General features: G+C 35.4%; 1 protein-coding gene across 3 annotated transcripts in view; it reads right to left on the reverse strand.

The window, feature by feature from the left end:
- Positions 1 to 11,098: 11,098 nt before the first annotated feature.
- ACADM (acyl-CoA dehydrogenase, C-4 to C-12 straight chain) overlaps positions 11,099 to 20,029 on the reverse strand; it is a 35,893-nt gene continuing 26,962 nt past the window's right edge. For all 3 annotated transcript variants that reach the window (XM_008572067.1, XM_008572069.1, XM_008572068.1), the window contains 2 exons: positions 13,668 to 13,916; positions 11,099 to 12,126 (listed from right to left, as the gene is read on the reverse strand). In XM_008572067.1, the coding sequence (XP_008570289.1) occupies positions 12,055 to 12,126; positions 13,668 to 13,916 (321 nt within the window). In that variant the 3' untranslated portion in view covers positions 11,099 to 12,054. The remainder of the gene's footprint in view (positions 12,127 to 13,667; positions 13,917 to 20,029) is intronic.

Consider the following 20,029-nt stretch of genomic DNA (forward strand, 5'->3'; position numbering starts at 1 on the left):
AAAAAAAACCAAAAAACCACTCAATTCAATTTCTCCCACTATACTCTCATAACATGCTCCTGACACCAGATGTGTGGGGGTTTCTCCCCACACACTAAACAAGCAAGCAATTCTACAGCAGACAGTGTCCTCTAATTCAATTCAATTCTGACACCATGTACCTGGAGAGTGTCAGATCCCACAAATTAAGGGCTCAGTCCCCAAGACTGCCCCAACACCCTTCTGATACCAATCCTAAGCTCCAAATTGTCTTTCCTGTGCTTCTGACTGCCTATAAATTGGGGTCCCCACAACTCCCTCCTTGGGTTTGATTGATTTCCTGTGCAGCTCACAGAGCTCAGGGAAACACATTTACTGGTTTATTATAAAGGATATTACAAAGGATACAGATGAAGAGATGCGTAGGGCAAGGTATTGGAGAAAGGGCACTGAAGAACCATGCCCTCCTGAGCGGGCCACCCTCCAGGAACTTCCACTTATTCAGCTATCCAGAAGCTCTCCAAACCCTTGGGGTTTTATGGGAGCTTCATTACTTAGGCATGACTGAAGCATAAACCACTGTGTAGAAACTGAACAGAAGGGGTATGATCTAATACTAATAAACTGAGTGGGGAGACCCACCAAGGCCATGTGGTTTAGATTCTTCTTGGCCTCTCTGTGCAGCATTCCTTGCTCCCAGTTATGGGGTAGGACCCGTCCTGAAATGAGGGTTTTATGACTTACAATCAGATAAAGTAGGTCAGAGAATTTCTTTATGGCAAGCTCCAAGACAGAAAGGCAGGAGATTAGAGGCCTGCCGTGGGGAGCCAGGAAATGTGGATGAAAACATGTATCACAGGACCTAATTTGAAGGTGCTTTTCTCTGAAGAATATTTGCTTTTGTTTCTGACAAGGAGTAGAGCGTATTAATTACCTAAGTCTATGTTATGTAAAGATGTATTAGGCATGTGCTATGTAGCTGGCCCTCTATTTGAGAAAACAGCCCAAATAATAAATGCTTCTACCCTGAAGGAGCCTAGTGGGAAGGACAGTTGGTAAATAATCTGTGGTAAATTCTATGATAAAGGTAAGCTCATCATCCTATGGAAAAGGTGCCTACAAATCAGATGGGGAAGGGATGTGATAGAGGAGGAAACAGAGGGAAAGGGAGATTGATCAGATCTCCTTGGAAAAGCAATGCTTGAAATAAGAACAATTCAAGCATCAGATCCAAAATGTAACACTATCCAGATTGTCAATAACTGTTGAAAGAATAATAAATAAACCTCACTTCCTGCTTTATAAATTTATTCAACAAATATGAGTATGTATTGGATACCTAGAATGTGCCAAACATTATTCTAGGTTCTGGTTACAATGGTGAGCAAAACAGAAATATGTGTAGGGAGCACATATTCTAGCAATTCTTGTAATTACATTCAGCAATTCTATCTCTAGATGTTTATCCTACAAATACACTGGGTGTGAAGTAACATGTGCAAGAATAACTTATGAGTTAATTCATAGCAGCAGTACTAGTAATAGCAAAAGATTACAAATATTTTTAAATCAAATGGTTAAATAAACTATGGTGCATTCATTGTGCAGCCATTAAAAAGAATGAAGAAGCTCTACATATATTACTGTGGAAGGATCTTCAAAATATACTAAGTGAAAACAAACAAAAAAGAAAGTGCCGGCCCGGCCCGTGGCTCACTCAGGAGAGTGCGGTGCTGATAACACCAAGGCCCCGGGTTCGGATCCCATATAGGGATGGCCGGTTAGCTCACTGGGTGAGCGTGGTGCTGACAACACCAAGTCAAGGGTTAGGATCTCCTTACCGGTCATCTTTAAAAAAAAAAAAAAAAGAAAGTGCCAAACTGTATAATACGCTACTACTTGTGTGGAAAACAAATTCACAAATACATATATTTATGAATGCATAGAATTAAAAAAAAAAAAAAAGTTGCCTACAAAGAAGAAATGGTTGACTAGAGGACAAGAATTAAGAAAGGTCTACTTTTTATTGAATATTCTGGTACTTTTGAAATTTGGTAGGGTTTACCTCTTCGAAGAATAAAAATACTCCCCCTCCAAAGAAATGTAACTACAAAAATCCTATGTTAATTAAAAAACAAGTTCATCTTTCCCTCTAGATCTGCAATGCCCAATATTGCCACATGAAGCACTTGAAATGTGGCCAGTCAGAACTGAGATGTGTCATATGTGTAAAAAACACACTCTATTTCGAAGACTTAGTAGAAAAAAAAAGTAAAATATTAACAATTTTAAAGCATTGATTTTTGAAATGATATTTTGGATGTATTGGGTTGAATAAAATATACTATTGTGGGTTGGCCGGTTAACTCAGTTGGTTAGAGCATGGTGTTATAATACCAACGTCAAGAGTTCAGATCCCCATACCGGCCAGCCAACAAAACAAAAAAAGAAATTGAGGTATTCTATTTCTTTCTACTTATAATTGTTTTGTTGGCTGGCCGGTATGGGGATCTAAACTCTTGACGTTGGTATTATAACACCGTGCTCTAACCAACTGAGTTAACCATCCAGCCCTTCTTTCTACTTTTTTTAATGTGACTATTAGAACATTTAAAATTATACAAGTGGTTCACATTATATTTCTATTGGACAATGCTATGTCTGCTTTGTTCACCATTACATTTCTTACACCCGAGGAGCTTGTATTATTTGGTGAATGAAAAAAGCTTCTCTTTATGTATAATTTTGGTCAAAGCTCATACTGTGACCAACTGCAACTGTGAACATAGTTTCATTAGCATTCAGTGTCTAAGCTATTTTTAGTATGGTTTAACATTTTCATAATGTGGAAATAGCATTTCCCTGGAGCAATAGTACCATATTTCATCTAAGATGCCATTGATTATAAGACACATTGCAAAGATGATAAATGTGAAAAAAAAAATAGCCAATGACTATTAACATAAAGCTTATCCAGATTTGAGATGATAAAAATGAAAAAATATGCACTTTTGGGATCAATGACATGTAGTAATTAAGTCATTATTTATTTCTGAAGTAGCAAATGTAGAAACAGAATCATGCTTCATATTCTACATTTAAAATTCTATTACATTCTATATATTTTATGCTGTCTCTGATTTCTTTACTCTTCCACTTTTTATTCAGTTCAAGCAAATGAAATCTTGTCTAAAGTCTTGGAATTGCAGGCCTTTGTGATTAAGTAGTTCCAATAATAAAAGGAACTCTGGATAGGTAAGATACAAGAACAGAAGGAATAAAATTCTAATGCAATTTAAAAGAAATGTTTCAGATAAAGTTGAACTATAAAGACCTTGGGGGTTAGCTGTTTTTTAAAAAAGAAACATTTGAGATATCCAGATTTTAAGGTTTAAATTGCTTGCTAGAAATTGGTTTCAATATGATAAAATTTGGATGTGTTGTCCCCCAAAGTTTGTGTCAAAATTTGATCCCCAACCTAGCAATGTTGGGAGCAGTTTGGGTTATGGGGGCAGATCCCTCATGAATAGATTAATGCCCAGGGGTGGGGGGGAGCAGGGGGCACTGTGAGGGGACAGTTGCTGGGAGAGCTGGTTGTTTAAGGGATGCTGTCATCTCCTCTCTTTGCTTCCTCTCACCATGTGATCTGCTTTTACCTGCTGGCTGCCTGCTGCTTTCTGCCATGAATAGAAGCAGCCTGAGGCTCGCAACAGATGCAGCTGTCCCAGAATCCTGAGCCAAATAAACCCCTTTTCTTTATAAATTTCCCAGTTTCAGATATTCTGTTATAGCAACACAAAAACAGACTAATACACAATAGCTTATAGATTCCCTTCTTGATTAATGAGTTGAATATTTGATATGTTCATTTTATATTTGTATTCATCGTGATTTTATCATTTTGAAAATTACACTTAATAGTTTTGGAGATCACCCACTCAGACACCCACATGAACTCACTACATAGAGCCAACTAAACTGCATTGCTTGACAACAGCTCAAGATCTACCCAAGCACCTCTTTCCTTGGGTCTGAGAATGACCCCCATGTAGCAATAGCACCTTTTCTTATAATACTCTATTTGTGTAGATTTTTTCCTCTCTACTAAGTTTGTGTTTTGTTTTTGTTTCTGGTTCACACATGGCCCGTAAGTTAATACTCACTGGTAGCAGCAATGATCAAGATTGTTTTTGTGGCCCATTTGATGATTTCTGTTAATGAAAGAAACTTATTCTCTCTTGGAGAAGAGATGACAGAGAATCTGGTTTGTTCATTTCTGTCTGCATATTTGTAAAAGCCCTAGAAAATTAAGAATTTTATGGCTAGTGGGAAAGAAAACAGATCGTTGAGATTTGGTCTAGTAAGTTTACTTTCAGCCTATGGCTGAAGTTTGAGATCCGAAGATCTCAATGTGTCTGTATATCTGTAACTGACGAAGGCCTTGATCTCTCACTGTGTCTATGAAATATTTCCCTACCTCTGAACAGTATAAACTCATACATTAATGTCTCATATTTAAATTTTGTTCTGATTGGTTGGTAGAGATAAATAAGCACACTTATTTAAATACAATGGTTCCCAAGTTACAGAAAAGTTTTAAAATTAACTTCTAATTCTTTGAATGAGCTAGACTTTAAAGGAAGAAAAATCATTCTTATAGATTAGCTCAGAAACATTTATAAAAATCCAAAATCACATAATTTGACCTCCAAATTAAGATGATTTTTGGACAACTCAGATAGGTTTAGTAAATTTGGTTTAAGAAAAAAACAAGGTGCTCATCTTTTTCTTTATCAGTGTTAAGTATAATACAAATACAGTGTTATCAACTGAATGTGTATTCCTGCTCCCCCTCAATTTATGTTAAAATGTAATCCCTAGGCTGGACAGTTAACTCAGTTGGTTAGAGCGTGGTGTTAATAACAACAAGGTCCAGAGTTCAATCCCTGTACCAGCCAGCAGCACCCCGCCCCCCCCCCCCCCCCCCAAAAAAAAACCTAATCCCCTTTGTGATGGTATTTTAGAGGTGAAATCTTTGGGAAGTAATTAGGTCATGAGGGTGGAGATCTCATGAAAAGGATTATAAGAAGCCTATTCGCCCTTATAAGAAGAGGCCAAAGACCTAGCTTGTTCTCTTTTTGCCATGAAAAATGTGGTAGTCTACAAGCTAGAAGAGGACCCTTACTAGAACTCAACCAGGCTGGCAATCTGATCTTGGACTTCCAGCCTCCAGAACTGTGAGAAATAATTTTTTATTTTAGGTAAGCCACCCAATTTATGGCATTTATTACAGCAGTTCAAGCTAAGACATAGAGTACTAGTACATTTTTTATAATATTTAGGGTTATGGTTTAGTAAAGAGACTAGTCTGAATTTCCTACATTTTTTATATTGATTTATTGGTCGAATTAACTAACTAATTTCTACAGAAAGTTTAAGATTTTGAAAAATATAATTTTGGGGGCTGGTCTGTGGCTAACTTGGGAGAGTGTGGTGCTGACAACACCAAGTCAAGGGTTAAGATCCCCTTACCAGTCATCTTTTGAAAAACAAACAAAAAGAACCAGTAGCTATTTGAAACTATACAATAAATTGTTGTTAACTTTAGTCTCCTTACAGTGCTACAGGACACTAGAATTTATTCTTCCTATCTAGCTGCAATTTTGTATCCAATGACCACCTCAAATCATAATTCAAACACACTTTTTTTATTCCAACAGTTATTATTTTTTGAATTATGTCAGATTGAAGAAAAATCTTCAGGAAATTTAAAACCTTGAACAGATACTGATTTAACTAATGAAAAATCATTGGACGCTTAGATTATTTCTTAGATAAAATATGAAATCATTATTGAACATAATTTTAAATTTATATACTTTTGCTTCTTATTTTGATATGCTATAAAAGGCTTATATCTTAGGGTCAAGTTAATAAATGTTTTCTCAGGATGGGGCTGGTCACCAGAAAGACTAATTATTAGAAAGTTGTATTATGGACTAAATTGTGTCTCCCCCCACCCCTCACAATTTCCTATTTGAAGACCCAGTTCCCAATGTGACTGTACTTAGAGTTAGGGGTTTTAGGGAGTTAATTAAGGTCAGAAGGGTAGGGCCCAAGTCCAGTATGACTGGTGTCCTTAAAAGAAAAGAAAAAGGCACCAGAGCTCCCCCAACATAACCCAACCCTTGAAGCATGCACAGAAAAGGACACGTGAGGACACAGCAAGAAGGTGGCAGGTACAAGCCAGGAAGAGAGGCCCTACCAGAAACCAACCCTAAAGGTGCCTTGATCTTGAACTTCTAGCTTCCAGAAATGTGAGTATATAAATTTCTGTTTAAGCCACACAAGTCTGTGGTACTTTTTTATGGCAACCCTGGGAAACTAATACAAGTGGGAAATTTCAGCTTCACCCCTGACTTCTGAAGAGGAAAGGGACACTGGAGATTCAGCTCTATAAAAACTCCTGAATGAGATTTGGGGAACTTCCAAGGTTGGTGTACATATAGAGGTGCTAGGAGAAGTCATGGAAGCTCTGCATCTCCCCTCTTCCCCAAACCTTGTCCTATGTATCTCTTCCATACAGGTTCTTCCTGAGTTGTATCCTTTATAATAAATCAACAGGTAAATGTAAGTAAAACACCACAAAGGTCCAGAAAGCCAGCTGAAGGAAAAAAAAAAAGGTAAGTAAAATGTTTACCTGAGTTCGGTGAGCCTTTCTTGTAAATTATCAAACCTGAAAGTGGGGTCATGGGGATGCCTGACATTGTAGCCATGTTGGACAGAGTACAGGTAGCCTGGGGACCCAGGACTTGTGACTGGCCTCTGAATTGAGGGCAGTCTTATGGAGTTGAGTCTAATTCTGAGTAGTAGAGAAAGGGACTAGAGCGAGGAATGGACAGCTAAGTACTGGGGAGAATGATTTCAGCCACCACTATATCTCCAACACCGGGATCAGCCCTTGAAATGTCTGAAAAGGAATTCTGATTAACAATTTTGAAGAAACTCAGTGAGATACAAGAAGACTGTTAGACCATACAATGAAATGAGAAAAACAATCCAGGGCATGAAGGAGGAAATTTGCAAAGAGATATATACCATAAAAAAGAATGTAGCAGAACTCCTGGAACTCACTCATTCTACAAAATAAAAACTATAATTAAGAACATAAGCAGCAGACTTGAGCAAGTGGAAAAATGTCTGATCTTGAAGATAGTCTTTTTGAAATAATCCAAATGGACAAAAATAAAAAAGTAAATCTAAGACAGCTGGCAGACAACCTTAAATGCACAAACATCTGAATCATGGGTGTTCCAGAGGGAGAGAAGAAAGAAAAGGCATTGAAAACATATTCAGTCAAATAATAACAGAATACTTCCCAGGTATTGGTAGAGATATGGACTTCTAGATGTAAGAGGCTCAAAGATCCCCAAATAGATCCTCTCCAAGACACACTAGTCAAAAGTCAAAAACAGAGAGAGAATCCTAAAAACAGCAAAAGCATCAAGTCATCTATAATGGAGTCTCTATCAGACTAACAGCAGACTTCTCAGCAGAAACCCTACAGGCTAGAAGAGAATGGGATGATATATTCAGAGTACTGAAAGAAAAAAATCTGCCAACCAAGAATATTATATCCAACAAGGCTACCTTTCAGAAATGAATGGGAAATAGTGTATTTCCCAGACAAACAAAAGCTGTGGGAGTTTACCACAACATGACCAGACCAGGTCCACAAGAAATCCTTAACGGAGTCCTGCACCTGGAAACAAAAACAATGATAAACACCACCATGAATACATAAGAAAGAACAAACACCACTGGCAGAATAGATATGAAAATGAGAAAGAGAAACTACACCACACCACCTCAAAAACCAATGAACACCAAAGATAAACAATAAAAGGGGAAGAAACAAGATATTTAAATCAACCATACAAAAAGCAGTTGCATGTCAGGAGTAAGGCAGTAATCTTCAATAACAATCCTAAATGTAAAGGACTAAATTCAGACAGAAGACTTTAAACCAAAAACCATAAAAAGAGACAAAAAAAGCCATTACATAAGGAAAAGGGATCTATCCAGCAAGAAGACATGATAATCATAAATATGTATGCACCCAACACCAGAGCACCCAGATATATAAAGCAAATGCTATCAGGCATAAAGAGACAGACCCCACCACTATGATAGTAGTACAGGACCTGAACACCTCTCTCTCTGCATTGGACAGATCGTCTAGGCAACAAATCTACAGACACATACAAGATTTAAACTACACTTTACTAAATGGACTTGGCAGATATCTACAGAACATTTCATCTAACAACTACAGAATATACATTCTTCTCATTAACACATGGAACATTCTCCCAGATAGACCACATGTTAAGTCACAAATGAAGTCTAAACAAATTTAAAAAACTGAAATCGTTTCAAGTATCTTTTCAGACCACAATGGATTAAAACTAGAAATCAATAAAAAGATACACTCTGAAAACTATACAAACACATGAAAATTAAACAATATGCTCCTAAACAACTATGGGTCCAAGAAATTAAACAGGAAATCAAAAAATCTCTTGAAACTAATGAAAATAAAGACACATCATACCAAAACCTGTGGGATACAGCAAAAGCTAAGAGGGAAGTTTATTGCAATAAACACTTACACCAAAAGAATAGAAAGATTTCAAATAAACAGCCTAACATCACACCTCAAAAAACTAGAACGACAAGAACAATCCAATCCCAAAATTAGTAGATGAAAAGCAGTAATTAAGATCAGAGCAGAACTAAATGAAATAGTGACCCAAAATGACACAAAAGATCAATGAAACAAAGAGTTGGATTTTTGAGAAGATAAAGAAAATAGACAAACCATTAGCTGGGTTGACTAAAAAAAGAGGAAAGAGCAAAATAACACAAATCAGAAATGAAAGAGGAGACATTACAAATGAAACCACAGAAACACAAAGAATCATGATCCTGTATATAGAAAAACCTAAAGACTCTACTAAAAACTCTTAGAGCTGATAAACAATTTCAGTAAAGTTACAGGATACAAAATCAACACCCCCAAATCAGTAGTGTTTTTATACTCCAATAACAAACTAACAGAAAAAGAAATCAAGAAAGCAAGCCCATTTATAATAGTCACAAAAACAAACAACCAATAACAACAATGGAATCAAGTTAACCAAAGAGGTGAAAGATCTCTACAATGAGAACTACAAATCGCTGCCAAAAGAAATTAGAAAGGACACAAAAAAATGGAAAGGCATTCCTTGCTCTTGGATTGGAAGAATTAACAATGTGAAAATGCTCGTACTGCCCAAAGTGATCTACAGATTCAGTTCAATCCTCATCAAAATACCAATGGCATCCTTCACAGAAATAGAAAAAACAATCCTAACATTCATATGGAACAACGAAAGACGCCAAATAGCCAAAGCAATCCTGAGTGAAAAATAAATAAATAAATAAAGCCAGAGGCATTACACTACCTGATCTTAAATTATATTACAAAGCTATAGTAACCAAAACAGAATGGTAGACCAATGTCTGACCAGTTGGTCAGACACACAGACCAATGGAACAGAATACAGAACCCAGAAATCAACCCACATACTTACAGCCAACTGATCTTTAACTAAGGCACCAAGAACATCCATTGGGGAAAAGACTGCCTCTTCAATAAATGGGGCTGGCAAAATTGGACATCTTTATGTAGAAGAATGAAAGAAGACCCATACTTCTCACCATATACCAAAATCAACTCAAAATGGATTAAAGACAAACATAAGACCTGAAACTGTAAAACTCTTAAAAGAAAACATAAGAGAAACACTTCAGGAAGTAGGACTCAGCAAAGACTTTATGAACAAGACCCCAAAAGCACAGGCAACAAGAGAAAACATAAACAAATAGGATTATATCAAATAAAAAGCTTATGCACAGCAAAAAATAAAAAATAAAAAAATAATTAACAGATTGAAAAGATGATTTACAGAATGGGAGAAAATATTTGCAAAGTATGCATCCAGCATTAATATCCAGAATATACAAGGAATTCAAACAACTTAACAGCAAAGTAACCCAATTCAAAAATGGGCAAAAGAGCTGAATAGACAGTTCTCAAAGGAAGATACACAAATGGCCAATAGATACATGTAAAAAATGCTCAACATCATTAAGCATCAAGGAAATGCAAAACATAACCACACTGTGATACCATCTCACCCCAGTTAGACTGGCTACTATCAAAAAGACAGTGAATGAGAAATGCTGTTGAGGATGTGGAGAAAAGAGAACCCTGCTACACTGTTGCTGAGACTAAATTTGTGCAGCCATTATGGAAAACAGTATGAAGCTTCCTCAAACAACTACAGATAGAACTGCCATATGATCCAACAATCCCACTGCTGGGTATATACCCAAAGGAATGGAAATCATCATGTTGAAGGGATATCTGCACTCCCATGTTTACGGCAGCTCTATTTACAATAGCCAACAGCTGGAACCAACCTAAATGTGGTATATATACCCTATGGACTCTACTGTCACACAAAAAAATAAAATTCTGCCATTCACAGCGACATGGATGGAATTTGAGAAAATTACATGAAATAAGCCAAGTACAGAAAGAGAAATACTGCATGTCTTCACTCATACGTGGGAGGTAGAAAACATAAACTAATAAATTTTAAAAAACGAAAGAAAGATACAGCAATCACAATAATATGCTGAACTTACAAAAGAAGAGAACAGAACTGAGATTACCAGAGGTGGGAAAGGGGGAGGAAAGGGGAGTAAGCGAGAAATTGGTAAAGGGCCAGAAAAAATGATTACATTGTAATATACTAATTAATTATCATGATTTGAGCATCCTATATTGCACACAGGTATTTATATTCAACGTGGTGTGCCATAGATATGTACAATCAATTATGTTTCAATAAAAAAAAATAATTCTGGGTAGTGTCAGAAGAGAATTGAGATGGAGTTGATTTTGTACAATTGGAGAATCAGATGTGGTATCTGAAGACATCCCATTTAGTATAACAAGTTTTAATGGTATTTGATATTTAGAATTACAAAGAAATACTAAATTCACAAATTTTGGTTGTTATTTTATTTCATATTTATATTTTCTGAGATCTCTATTAATATAATCTAATAAAAATTGGGTGGATAACTTTACACAGTTCAAAATCAAGACAGGACTTTTTTCATTACAGTAAATACATGAAGTATACATTATTATATGAAGTAAAAAAAGTTCCTGGAAAGAATATAAAAAGGTACACTAATAAGCATTGAACAGACAATTTTTATTTAAGTTCCTTTTCAAAATGCATGCACATGAAGTGAGATTGTATACAATAAACCAAAGTCTACCTAGAGACCAGCAGAGTCATATAAAAATAATTCAAGACAAGCTTTATGGATTTATTTTAAATAAGACAGCTGAAATGTGGGGTCGGAATTGAACAAGAATTTTCAAGAAATTTCATGCAGTTGTATAATGGAAGAATATAAATATCAAAATTTTGACTGTTACTGTGCAAAACTGAAAGCAAATGCTTTCCAAGTTGTAGTAAAATTTATTACTCTAACAGCATAATACCATTAAGTCTACAAAGCCACTGGCCACTTGTTTGATGGTATCCATGTCCTACAGTATTTTCTTAATGTAAATTTTGGAACATTCTGAATATTTTATAAGCCCACTTTTCTATCACTGGAAAAATATTGAAATTCCAAGGAATTTCTGTTACTTTAATTTTAAGGGATCAAAATAAAAAAACAAATGTATTTTTCTAGGTTAATGTAATTCAAGTACAGTGGTACTAAGGACAACATAATTTTAATAAAACCAAATCTATTTGAGAAAAAGGAAATCATAAAGAAAAACACAAACTACTATTAGAATCAGGTGCATAGATTTAATATAGGAACACTTATTTTTATTTTCACTGGAAAAATGTTAAAGCCCTTTCTCTTTTTTGAAGCTTAAATAGTGGATTATGTTCTAGTTACTCAATGGTTAATTATGTTTCTATAGCAATCTCTTTACTTATTATACTTGCCAATGTGTTCACGGGCTATAATAAGCCTTTGAATTTGCGCAGTACCTTCATAAATCTGCAAGAAAAATAATGTATGTTAAATATCTTCAACACATAAACATCCTAATTTATTCAATATTTTGGACAGTAGTATAAGCTCCACTGTAATACCAAACTGAATCACATCATATACATTTATGTGTTGCTTAACAACAGAGATAAATTCTGAGAAAATCATCACTAGGGGATTTCGTCACTGTGTAAACACAGAGTGTACTTACATAAACTTAGATGTATAGCCTACTATACACTGAAGCTATATGGTATAGTCACTGTTGTATATGCAATCCTTTGTTGACTGAAACGTCTTTATGCAACAGTTGGCTGCATATGGTCTGTAGCCTATAGAGATTCTGAAATCTGGTTTTGTGAAACCCATGAAAATAAATAATTGTCTAAAGATTAGTTTAAATTATTATAAAAATCATTTACCAGAATTTTGTAGAAGAGTCTTCAAAACATTAAAGGAAAGGATATTTACATTTGAAAAAGTTTGGGAAAACTAAAGTTTAATGTTGCCAAAGTATTTATCCAACTTTTCTTTTCTGAACTGTTCTGAACTAGCTGTCACCTTCAGTCATTTTCTATTCTTACTCTTAATCCTGATTTTTCCTCCTGCTACCTAAGGTACAGAGTTGCTAAATAAGAAGGTGCTGGAAGGATTTGGTTTTAGTCACCTACATATTCCTAGTACTCAACCTTCATTTCCATTCTAAATATCTAAACCTATCTGTTAGTTCATCTTCTCAGAAAGCAGAGAAAACTTAAATAGTTGATAACAGTAATAATTATAATTATATGTTTCAGGACAGGGAGAATATCACCAGATAAACTTGTGACTTTGGATAAGACATAAATTCTAGTCTTCAGTCTTTTTCATGTCTAAATGGAGGGGCTGTAAAATATCTAATATTTCTTCTCACTCTAGTATTCTGATTCTACCTCAAGATTTTAAATGAATGACAGACTTGTCAAATAATTCTCTTGGGGGAAGGAAGAAAGAAAAGAGATTTAGGAGCATGGGTTATAATTACTTAAGCCACAAGTGGAGAACATGTGTATTTATATCTTACTAAATTTCTATGTAAGATTTTCTAACCACTGATTTAATTTAGAAGTCATCTACATTACTGTCTTCTCATGTTGGTTTAAGACTCCAAGAATGTTTTCAATTAACTCATGAGTTGTCAGGCAAGATTCAAAACAAAATAATTACTTTTAAATGATATGCATACCTTCTGGAGGGAAAGTGTAGGTTACAATTAGCTGGAATGTTAAAACTCAAAAGCCTGATCCAGACATACTATACATGTTTGTACCACTTACTTCGTTTGCTTCTTTGTTATTCTCTTTCAAGACCTATACTTAATAAAAAATAGCATTCTTCTTTGTGCTAATTATTTCCAACCACCATCTCACCAACTGGCTAATAAGCCATCTATGATAGTCATTTACTATTCCTAGTGCCATAAAATCCCTAAATAATGAGAAATCTCTTCTGTCATTTATGAATATTCTATCCCCTAACGAACAACAAAAAATCATTTTTAACCTTACCTGATAGATCTTTGCATCCCTCATTAGTTTTTCTACAGGATATTCTGTATTAAATCCATTGCCCCCGAAAATCTGCACAGCGTCACTAGCCAACTGATTTGCAATATCTCCAGCAAATGCCTTTGCAATAGAAGCATAATAGGTATTTCGGCGACCGGAATCAACCTCCCAAGCTGCTCTCTGGTAACTCAGTCTAGCTAGTTCAACTTTCATTGCCATTTCAGCCAGCAAAAATGATATCCCTTGGTGCTAGAATTAAAAAGAAAAAAGTTCAGGGACATCTACTGACAAGATTTAGAAGTTTTTCTCATAGAACTTTTTTTTTTTACTCTTTATTTTGAACTAATTTTAGACTTACAGAAAAGTCAGACCCAGCTTCCTGATGTTAACATATAAAAATCCATAGTACAATGATCAAGGACAGGACATCAACACTGGTACAATACTCATCAACTAAACTACAGACTTTACTCAAATTTGGCCAGATTTTCCACTAATGTCTTTTTCTTTTCCAGAATTACACGTGAATTTAGTTATTTCTCCTTAGTCTCTCCCAGGCTGTTACAATTCCCCAGTCTTTCCTTGTCGTTACCCTTTGTACTTTTGAAGAATACTGATTGGTTATTTTTTGTTGGGTGTCGCTCAGTTTGGGTTTGTCTGTTTTCTCAGGACTAAAATGAGGTTGTGCATTTTGGGCACAAATACTACAAAAACTATATGTGTCCTTCTGAGTGTCTGCTGGGACTGTTTAAAGAGAATTGCTACAGATAGAGAAAAATAACATGGCATTGTATCAGATACTGACAGGGAAAGGACAAATAAAAGATGCTTCTTATCCTCTAGAGGCTCATAATCAAATAGGAGACATAAGACAAATACTTTCAATAAGGGATAATAAGTGCTCTCTGAGTTATATGACCAAAATATTTTATAGGATGGAAATATGTTCACCACATACTGTTACTTGTGAAATTTTCAAATATTTGGTTTGGTTATAATTTTGGAAAAATATACTTATGGAAAAAATACAGAAAAAAAAAGAATATAGAGCAAAATGTTCACTGTAATTATCTCTGGACAATGGGATTATGGCTGAGTTTTACTACACGGTTTTACTTATATAGTTATCATATAGATTATTCCACAATAAAATAGAAATATGCTTTAAAATAATATACATTAGGGCTGGCCCCATGGCTCACTCAGGAGAGTGCGGCGCTGGTAGCACTGAGGCCGCGGGTTTGGATCCTATAGGGATGGCCGGTGCGCTCATTGGCTGAGCGTGGTGCAGGCAACACCAAGCCAAGGGTTCCGATCCCCTTACCGGTCCAAAAAAATATATACATTAAAAGAAGTCCTTTAGGCATTGTGAAACAGTAACATTAAGATGATTAGAAACCTGTTTCATTTATCAGGCAACATCAAAATGGGTTCTGAATTCTTAGGAGGTTATAAAAACCACAAATTCTGTGACTGAGTACTGACTAACATGAACCAAAGGTCACAAAAAATAAAACAAAAAAACTGAGCTGTTCAATTTCACATATTTATTATATTTAGTAACATAAACTTGGTCACACTGCTTTAGAATGTGACAAGTTGTTCCAGAATGGCACAGTAATTAAGTCTTCGAAGAGGCATAATTATCTAATGTGAATAACTCCTATGTTGAACAAGGAGAGCAATATCTCCCCTTATTTTCTACCTGCCTGAATTGTGCCCATTCTTCTAAGCCAATAAGTCTTTCAAGGTTTTTCTTTTTACATTTTCATTTTACATTTTGAATAGGTAATACATTCACCAGTTCAAAGGTCAAAAGGTATGAACGAATACACATGAAAAGTTTTCCACCTACTTCTCTTTATCATCCCTGCCCTCCTCCCATCCCACTTAGGTTCCTCTTCCAGGAGGTAATCTATGGTATCACTTTGTTTTTTATGTGTATAAACCACTTTGGTTTATACACATAAGCAAATAGACCTATAGTCTTCCCTTTTTTTTTCACACATATGCTAGCATACCAGGTTAATGGGTCTTCATTTTGCTTTTCTTATCAATAAATCTGTGAGAGCTTTCTGTATCAATACATAAAGAACTTATATATATTTTTTATAGTTGCAAAGTATTCATCCATTCTATGGATGATCAACATTTTAGTTGTTTCTGTATTTAGTTGTTTCTATACAATGCTGAAATGAAGGGTAAATATCATATGGAATATGGCTATAGGATTACCTTTGTTATGTGGGCCCCAAGGTAGGTATCTTTGATATATATTGTCGAATGTGGTTCATAAAAGTTACACCAATTTATATTCCTATCGACAGTATGTACAAATGCTTATTTCTCCACAGGCTGTCCTGGTAATCTGGTATATAATAAGTTTTTTTAGGATGTCCACACTCGTTTTGAGACTTCAATTAAAAATATCTGGGGGTATGCTCAAATTTATGTGTTTTTAATGAATACTCCAAATGAGTCCCCTGGTAATCTGGTATATAATAAGTTTTTTTAGGATGTCCACACTCCTTTTGAGACTTCGATTAAAAATATCTGGGGGTATGCTCAAATTTATGTGTTTTTAATGAATACTCCAAATGAGTCTCCTTCAGTTGGTTTTCAGCCACACTTGAAAAACTCTGTTCTAAACACAGTTTAGATTCCCTGTAGTGTGTCCAGCCCACAAAAATCTCTCCTTTTGCTTTCTGAAACCTTTTTTATAGCTCTTATTTTGAGATCTAAATCTTATATTGCTCTATATTATTTCTGAATTTTTTAATGATATATCTTATCTCCAAAGTAAGGTTAAAGGTTCCTGAGGGTAGAAACTATGTCAAACCTATTTTCTATCCCTGGGAATAGCACATGTGGCATGTAAAAAGCATGGGCTCTTTAAATCTTGGTTCCATCATGTATTAGCTGGGCCTAATATTTTTATATGTGATAAATAGAAAAAATGCTATTTACTCCATGGTACTGAGAGGATTAGATAAGTTAATACATGTAAAGCATGTAGAATAGTGCCTAGAACAGAGAAATTATCCAATTATTAGTATTTTATTGTAGTAGAGGTTCAATTACTATTTGTTGACTGAATGAAATAGTTCAGAGTACAGGAATATAAGTTTCTAAAAACAGAAATTCCCTACTTATATGGAATTTACATTCTAGTTGAGAGTGTGAGGGAGACAATAAACAAACACATATATGATATAATATTGGATAGTGATAAGAACTGTGAAGAAAAAAGGGCAGAATTCTTTACTGAAAGGAATGATGAAGTGAAATTTGAACAAAGTGGAAGAGCTATCCTTAAGGATATCTGGGGGAAGAGCAAAGGTAAGGAAAACAGCAAAAATGTCCATGTGGTTGATAGAAGACCACTGTAAAGACTTTAGATTTTAATCTGAGTGTGATGAGAAAATACTGGAAGAAATATGAGCACAAAATGGTTAAGGAAGAGGGAAGGAACAGAAAGTTAGAGTTGAGGTTTGAGATTCCTATTGGAAATCAAATGGAGATATTGAGGAAGTATTTGAAAATTCAAGAGTGATGCTCAGAAAAGAGATCAGGGTGGAGATATAACTATACTAATCAACACATATTTTATCTTTAAAGCCATGGAATCATATGAGATCACATAAGGAATGATCTTTCACATTTCCACATTTATAGATGAGGAAATTGAGGCTCAGACAAGTTAACTGAATTGCTCAAGGTCTCACAGCTAATAATTTGTGGAAGCAGCCTTCCAATTTAGTCCTGACTTTCAGCCCAAGAGCTTTCCACTAAGTCACACTGTCTTCCAAAGAAAAGACAAATACTGGCATCCCAAAGCGTCATTTCTCAATTACTTTTCTACTCATTCTAACTGGTCTGCCATTGACTACCACTCATATAGGGGAATACAAAATAGAAAAGCATAGAAAAGAAAGGAGATATAAATATTTTTCTTGCTAAGTATATCATACTTGAGTCTTAGGTCTTACAGTGTTTTTCCCCTTATCCATTTTCCTGTCAAGAAGTGGTTATCATGGGAAAAAGTTATTGCTAGTTAGCAATAATAATTAATCAGATGGGAGTTATTCTTTTTGTTTTTTGGCAGCTGGTTGGTAAGAGGATCTAAACCCCTGACCTTGGTGTTACAAAGCTGCACTCTAACCAACTGAGCTAACCGGCCAGCCCTGGGAGTTGTTCTTAACAGGTTCTTTCATACCATCCCAGACCATTCCAACTTCACTCAGAGGGATGTGACTAGATAAAGGAGTATGTAATTATTTCCATTATTGGATTTTACCATCCAGTAATCTGTTATCAATGTTCCTAGTTTTAATCACTGGTAAGAAAAATACCATTTTCTATTTTTGGCAGCTTTCTTTAGCCACATCAGGTTAAATTTAAGCAAGATGAGGATAAGTAGCAGACATAGCATTCACTGAAAGAAAGAAGTAATAACAACGTTCACATAGTAGTGAATGAGAAAGCTCTGATGAGAGTACCATTCTATACTGTCCCTTAAAAAAACAAGAAAAAACAAAACAAAAAACCCTCTCCATTCTCTTTCTTTGGAGATAATGAACCCAAGCTATATATAAATCAGCTCCATAGAAAGTAAAAATCAGAGGCCAGCCACAAAAACAAACAAACAAAAAAGAAATTAAGAATAAGAGACAGAGAATGTAGAAACAGAATGAGAAATAAGAATTATGCAAAGGCTGGTTATGTTGGAATAAGGGGGAAAAAAGGCACGCACACTGCAACAGTTTTCTTTTAGAAAGTAATAAACAAGACCTAATGTGTTGCTATTTTAATTTTATATAAACAGAAGAAAATAAAGTAGACTACAAAAAGTGTCATAAATGGGTCTGGAATGATATGGACAGAAAAACAACATAGATGGGACTAAACTAAGCTTTATCACAAATAAATGAGCACATACTTGCTCTTTTACCTTCCTGCTCCCATATTCATACCACACACACTCTCACACAATATCAGATTAAAACATCCTACCGTTCTTGGCTCCAAATTTTTATATGAAAATAGATGAGTATGTGGTGTATATATCATGTATTTCCTAAGATTAGACATGAAATGGCTAAACAATTATTTAAATGAGGATTCCAAGTATGAAGTGACCCTTCGTATTCATAATGCTACATACAGAGAGCACAGATTCTAGCACACTGGAATTGCAAAGAACACACAGATTGGGGGGGAGGCACCTGGCAAAGGGGTGACAGGAAATTATGGGATCACATCAGTATACCATCAATTTAAAATATAGGCAGTCATTATTTTTTATGGTACTTAAGAAGGAAGCAAATCTTCAGTAGAAATCAAATGATACAAGGCTGTTTTTTGAGTTAAGTAATAAGCAAAGACTAAGACTTTTCTATACATAATAGGAAAAGAACCTTAAGAATCTATAAGAAAGAAAAAAAAGAAGATTCCATATTGAGTTGAAGAACAGCCAAAATAACTAAGAGTTATCATCAGATACTTGGTAAGGAGGACCTGAAAGATGATGACAGATCTTCACTGAATAGCATTGGTAGTTATCATCTGTTTATGAATAAGCTAAATTAACATTTAGTAAAATGTATATATGAAATCTTCAAGTACCTCCTAAAAAGGAATTTAAATCCTGATGAGAAGAGATGACACAGAGAAGGAGAAAAATCAGATGCAGTTTGGGTACAATGAGAGAGGAGCTGGAGTTTTAACAAAATACAAGAACAGGAGATTTGAATGTAAGCATGAACAATATAAGGAGATGAAACTAAGACTCCCTACATACAAGAGCTTCTCTTACAAAGAGGGAATTGAAAGTCTGTGCTCATCAAGACAGGAAGGCCACAAAGCAGCTTATCTCCTTCCCAAGACTCTGTCCAGGAGGTTTAAAAAAAAAAAGAAAGGAGCTTCTTGAAGTGTGGAATCAAAGTATATGGCCTCTATGGAACACTATTCACCAAGTGGAGAAGTTAATATAAAATAATAACTCTTAGAATGGTGAAACCTCTGGGGTATCTGACAAAAGTACAAAAAAAGTACCTGGGGCCGGCCCGTGGCTCACTCGGTAGAGTGCGGTGCTGATAACACCAAGGCCGCGGGTTCGGATCCCATATAGGGATGGCCGGTTTGCTCACTGGCTGAGCGTGGTGCTGACAACACCAACCCAAGGGTTGAGATCCCCTTACCGGTCATCTTTAAAAAAAAAAAAGTTCTCTGTCTGGAGGGGAGTCTTACCACAGTGCTCTCAGATCACTCCTGATTTCCAAGAGGAATAATTTCTTCAGTGACAAAGAACTCAATGGTCTCCTCCTCCCAGTCATCTACGTTGCTGTCCAGCTCGTCAGTGT

Source organism: Galeopterus variegatus, unplaced genomic scaffold (assembly GCF_000696425.1).
Source record: "Galeopterus variegatus unplaced genomic scaffold, G_variegatus-3.0.2 Scaffold751, whole genome shotgun sequence".
Taxonomy (NCBI): domain Eukaryota; kingdom Metazoa; phylum Chordata; class Mammalia; order Dermoptera; family Cynocephalidae; genus Galeopterus; species Galeopterus variegatus.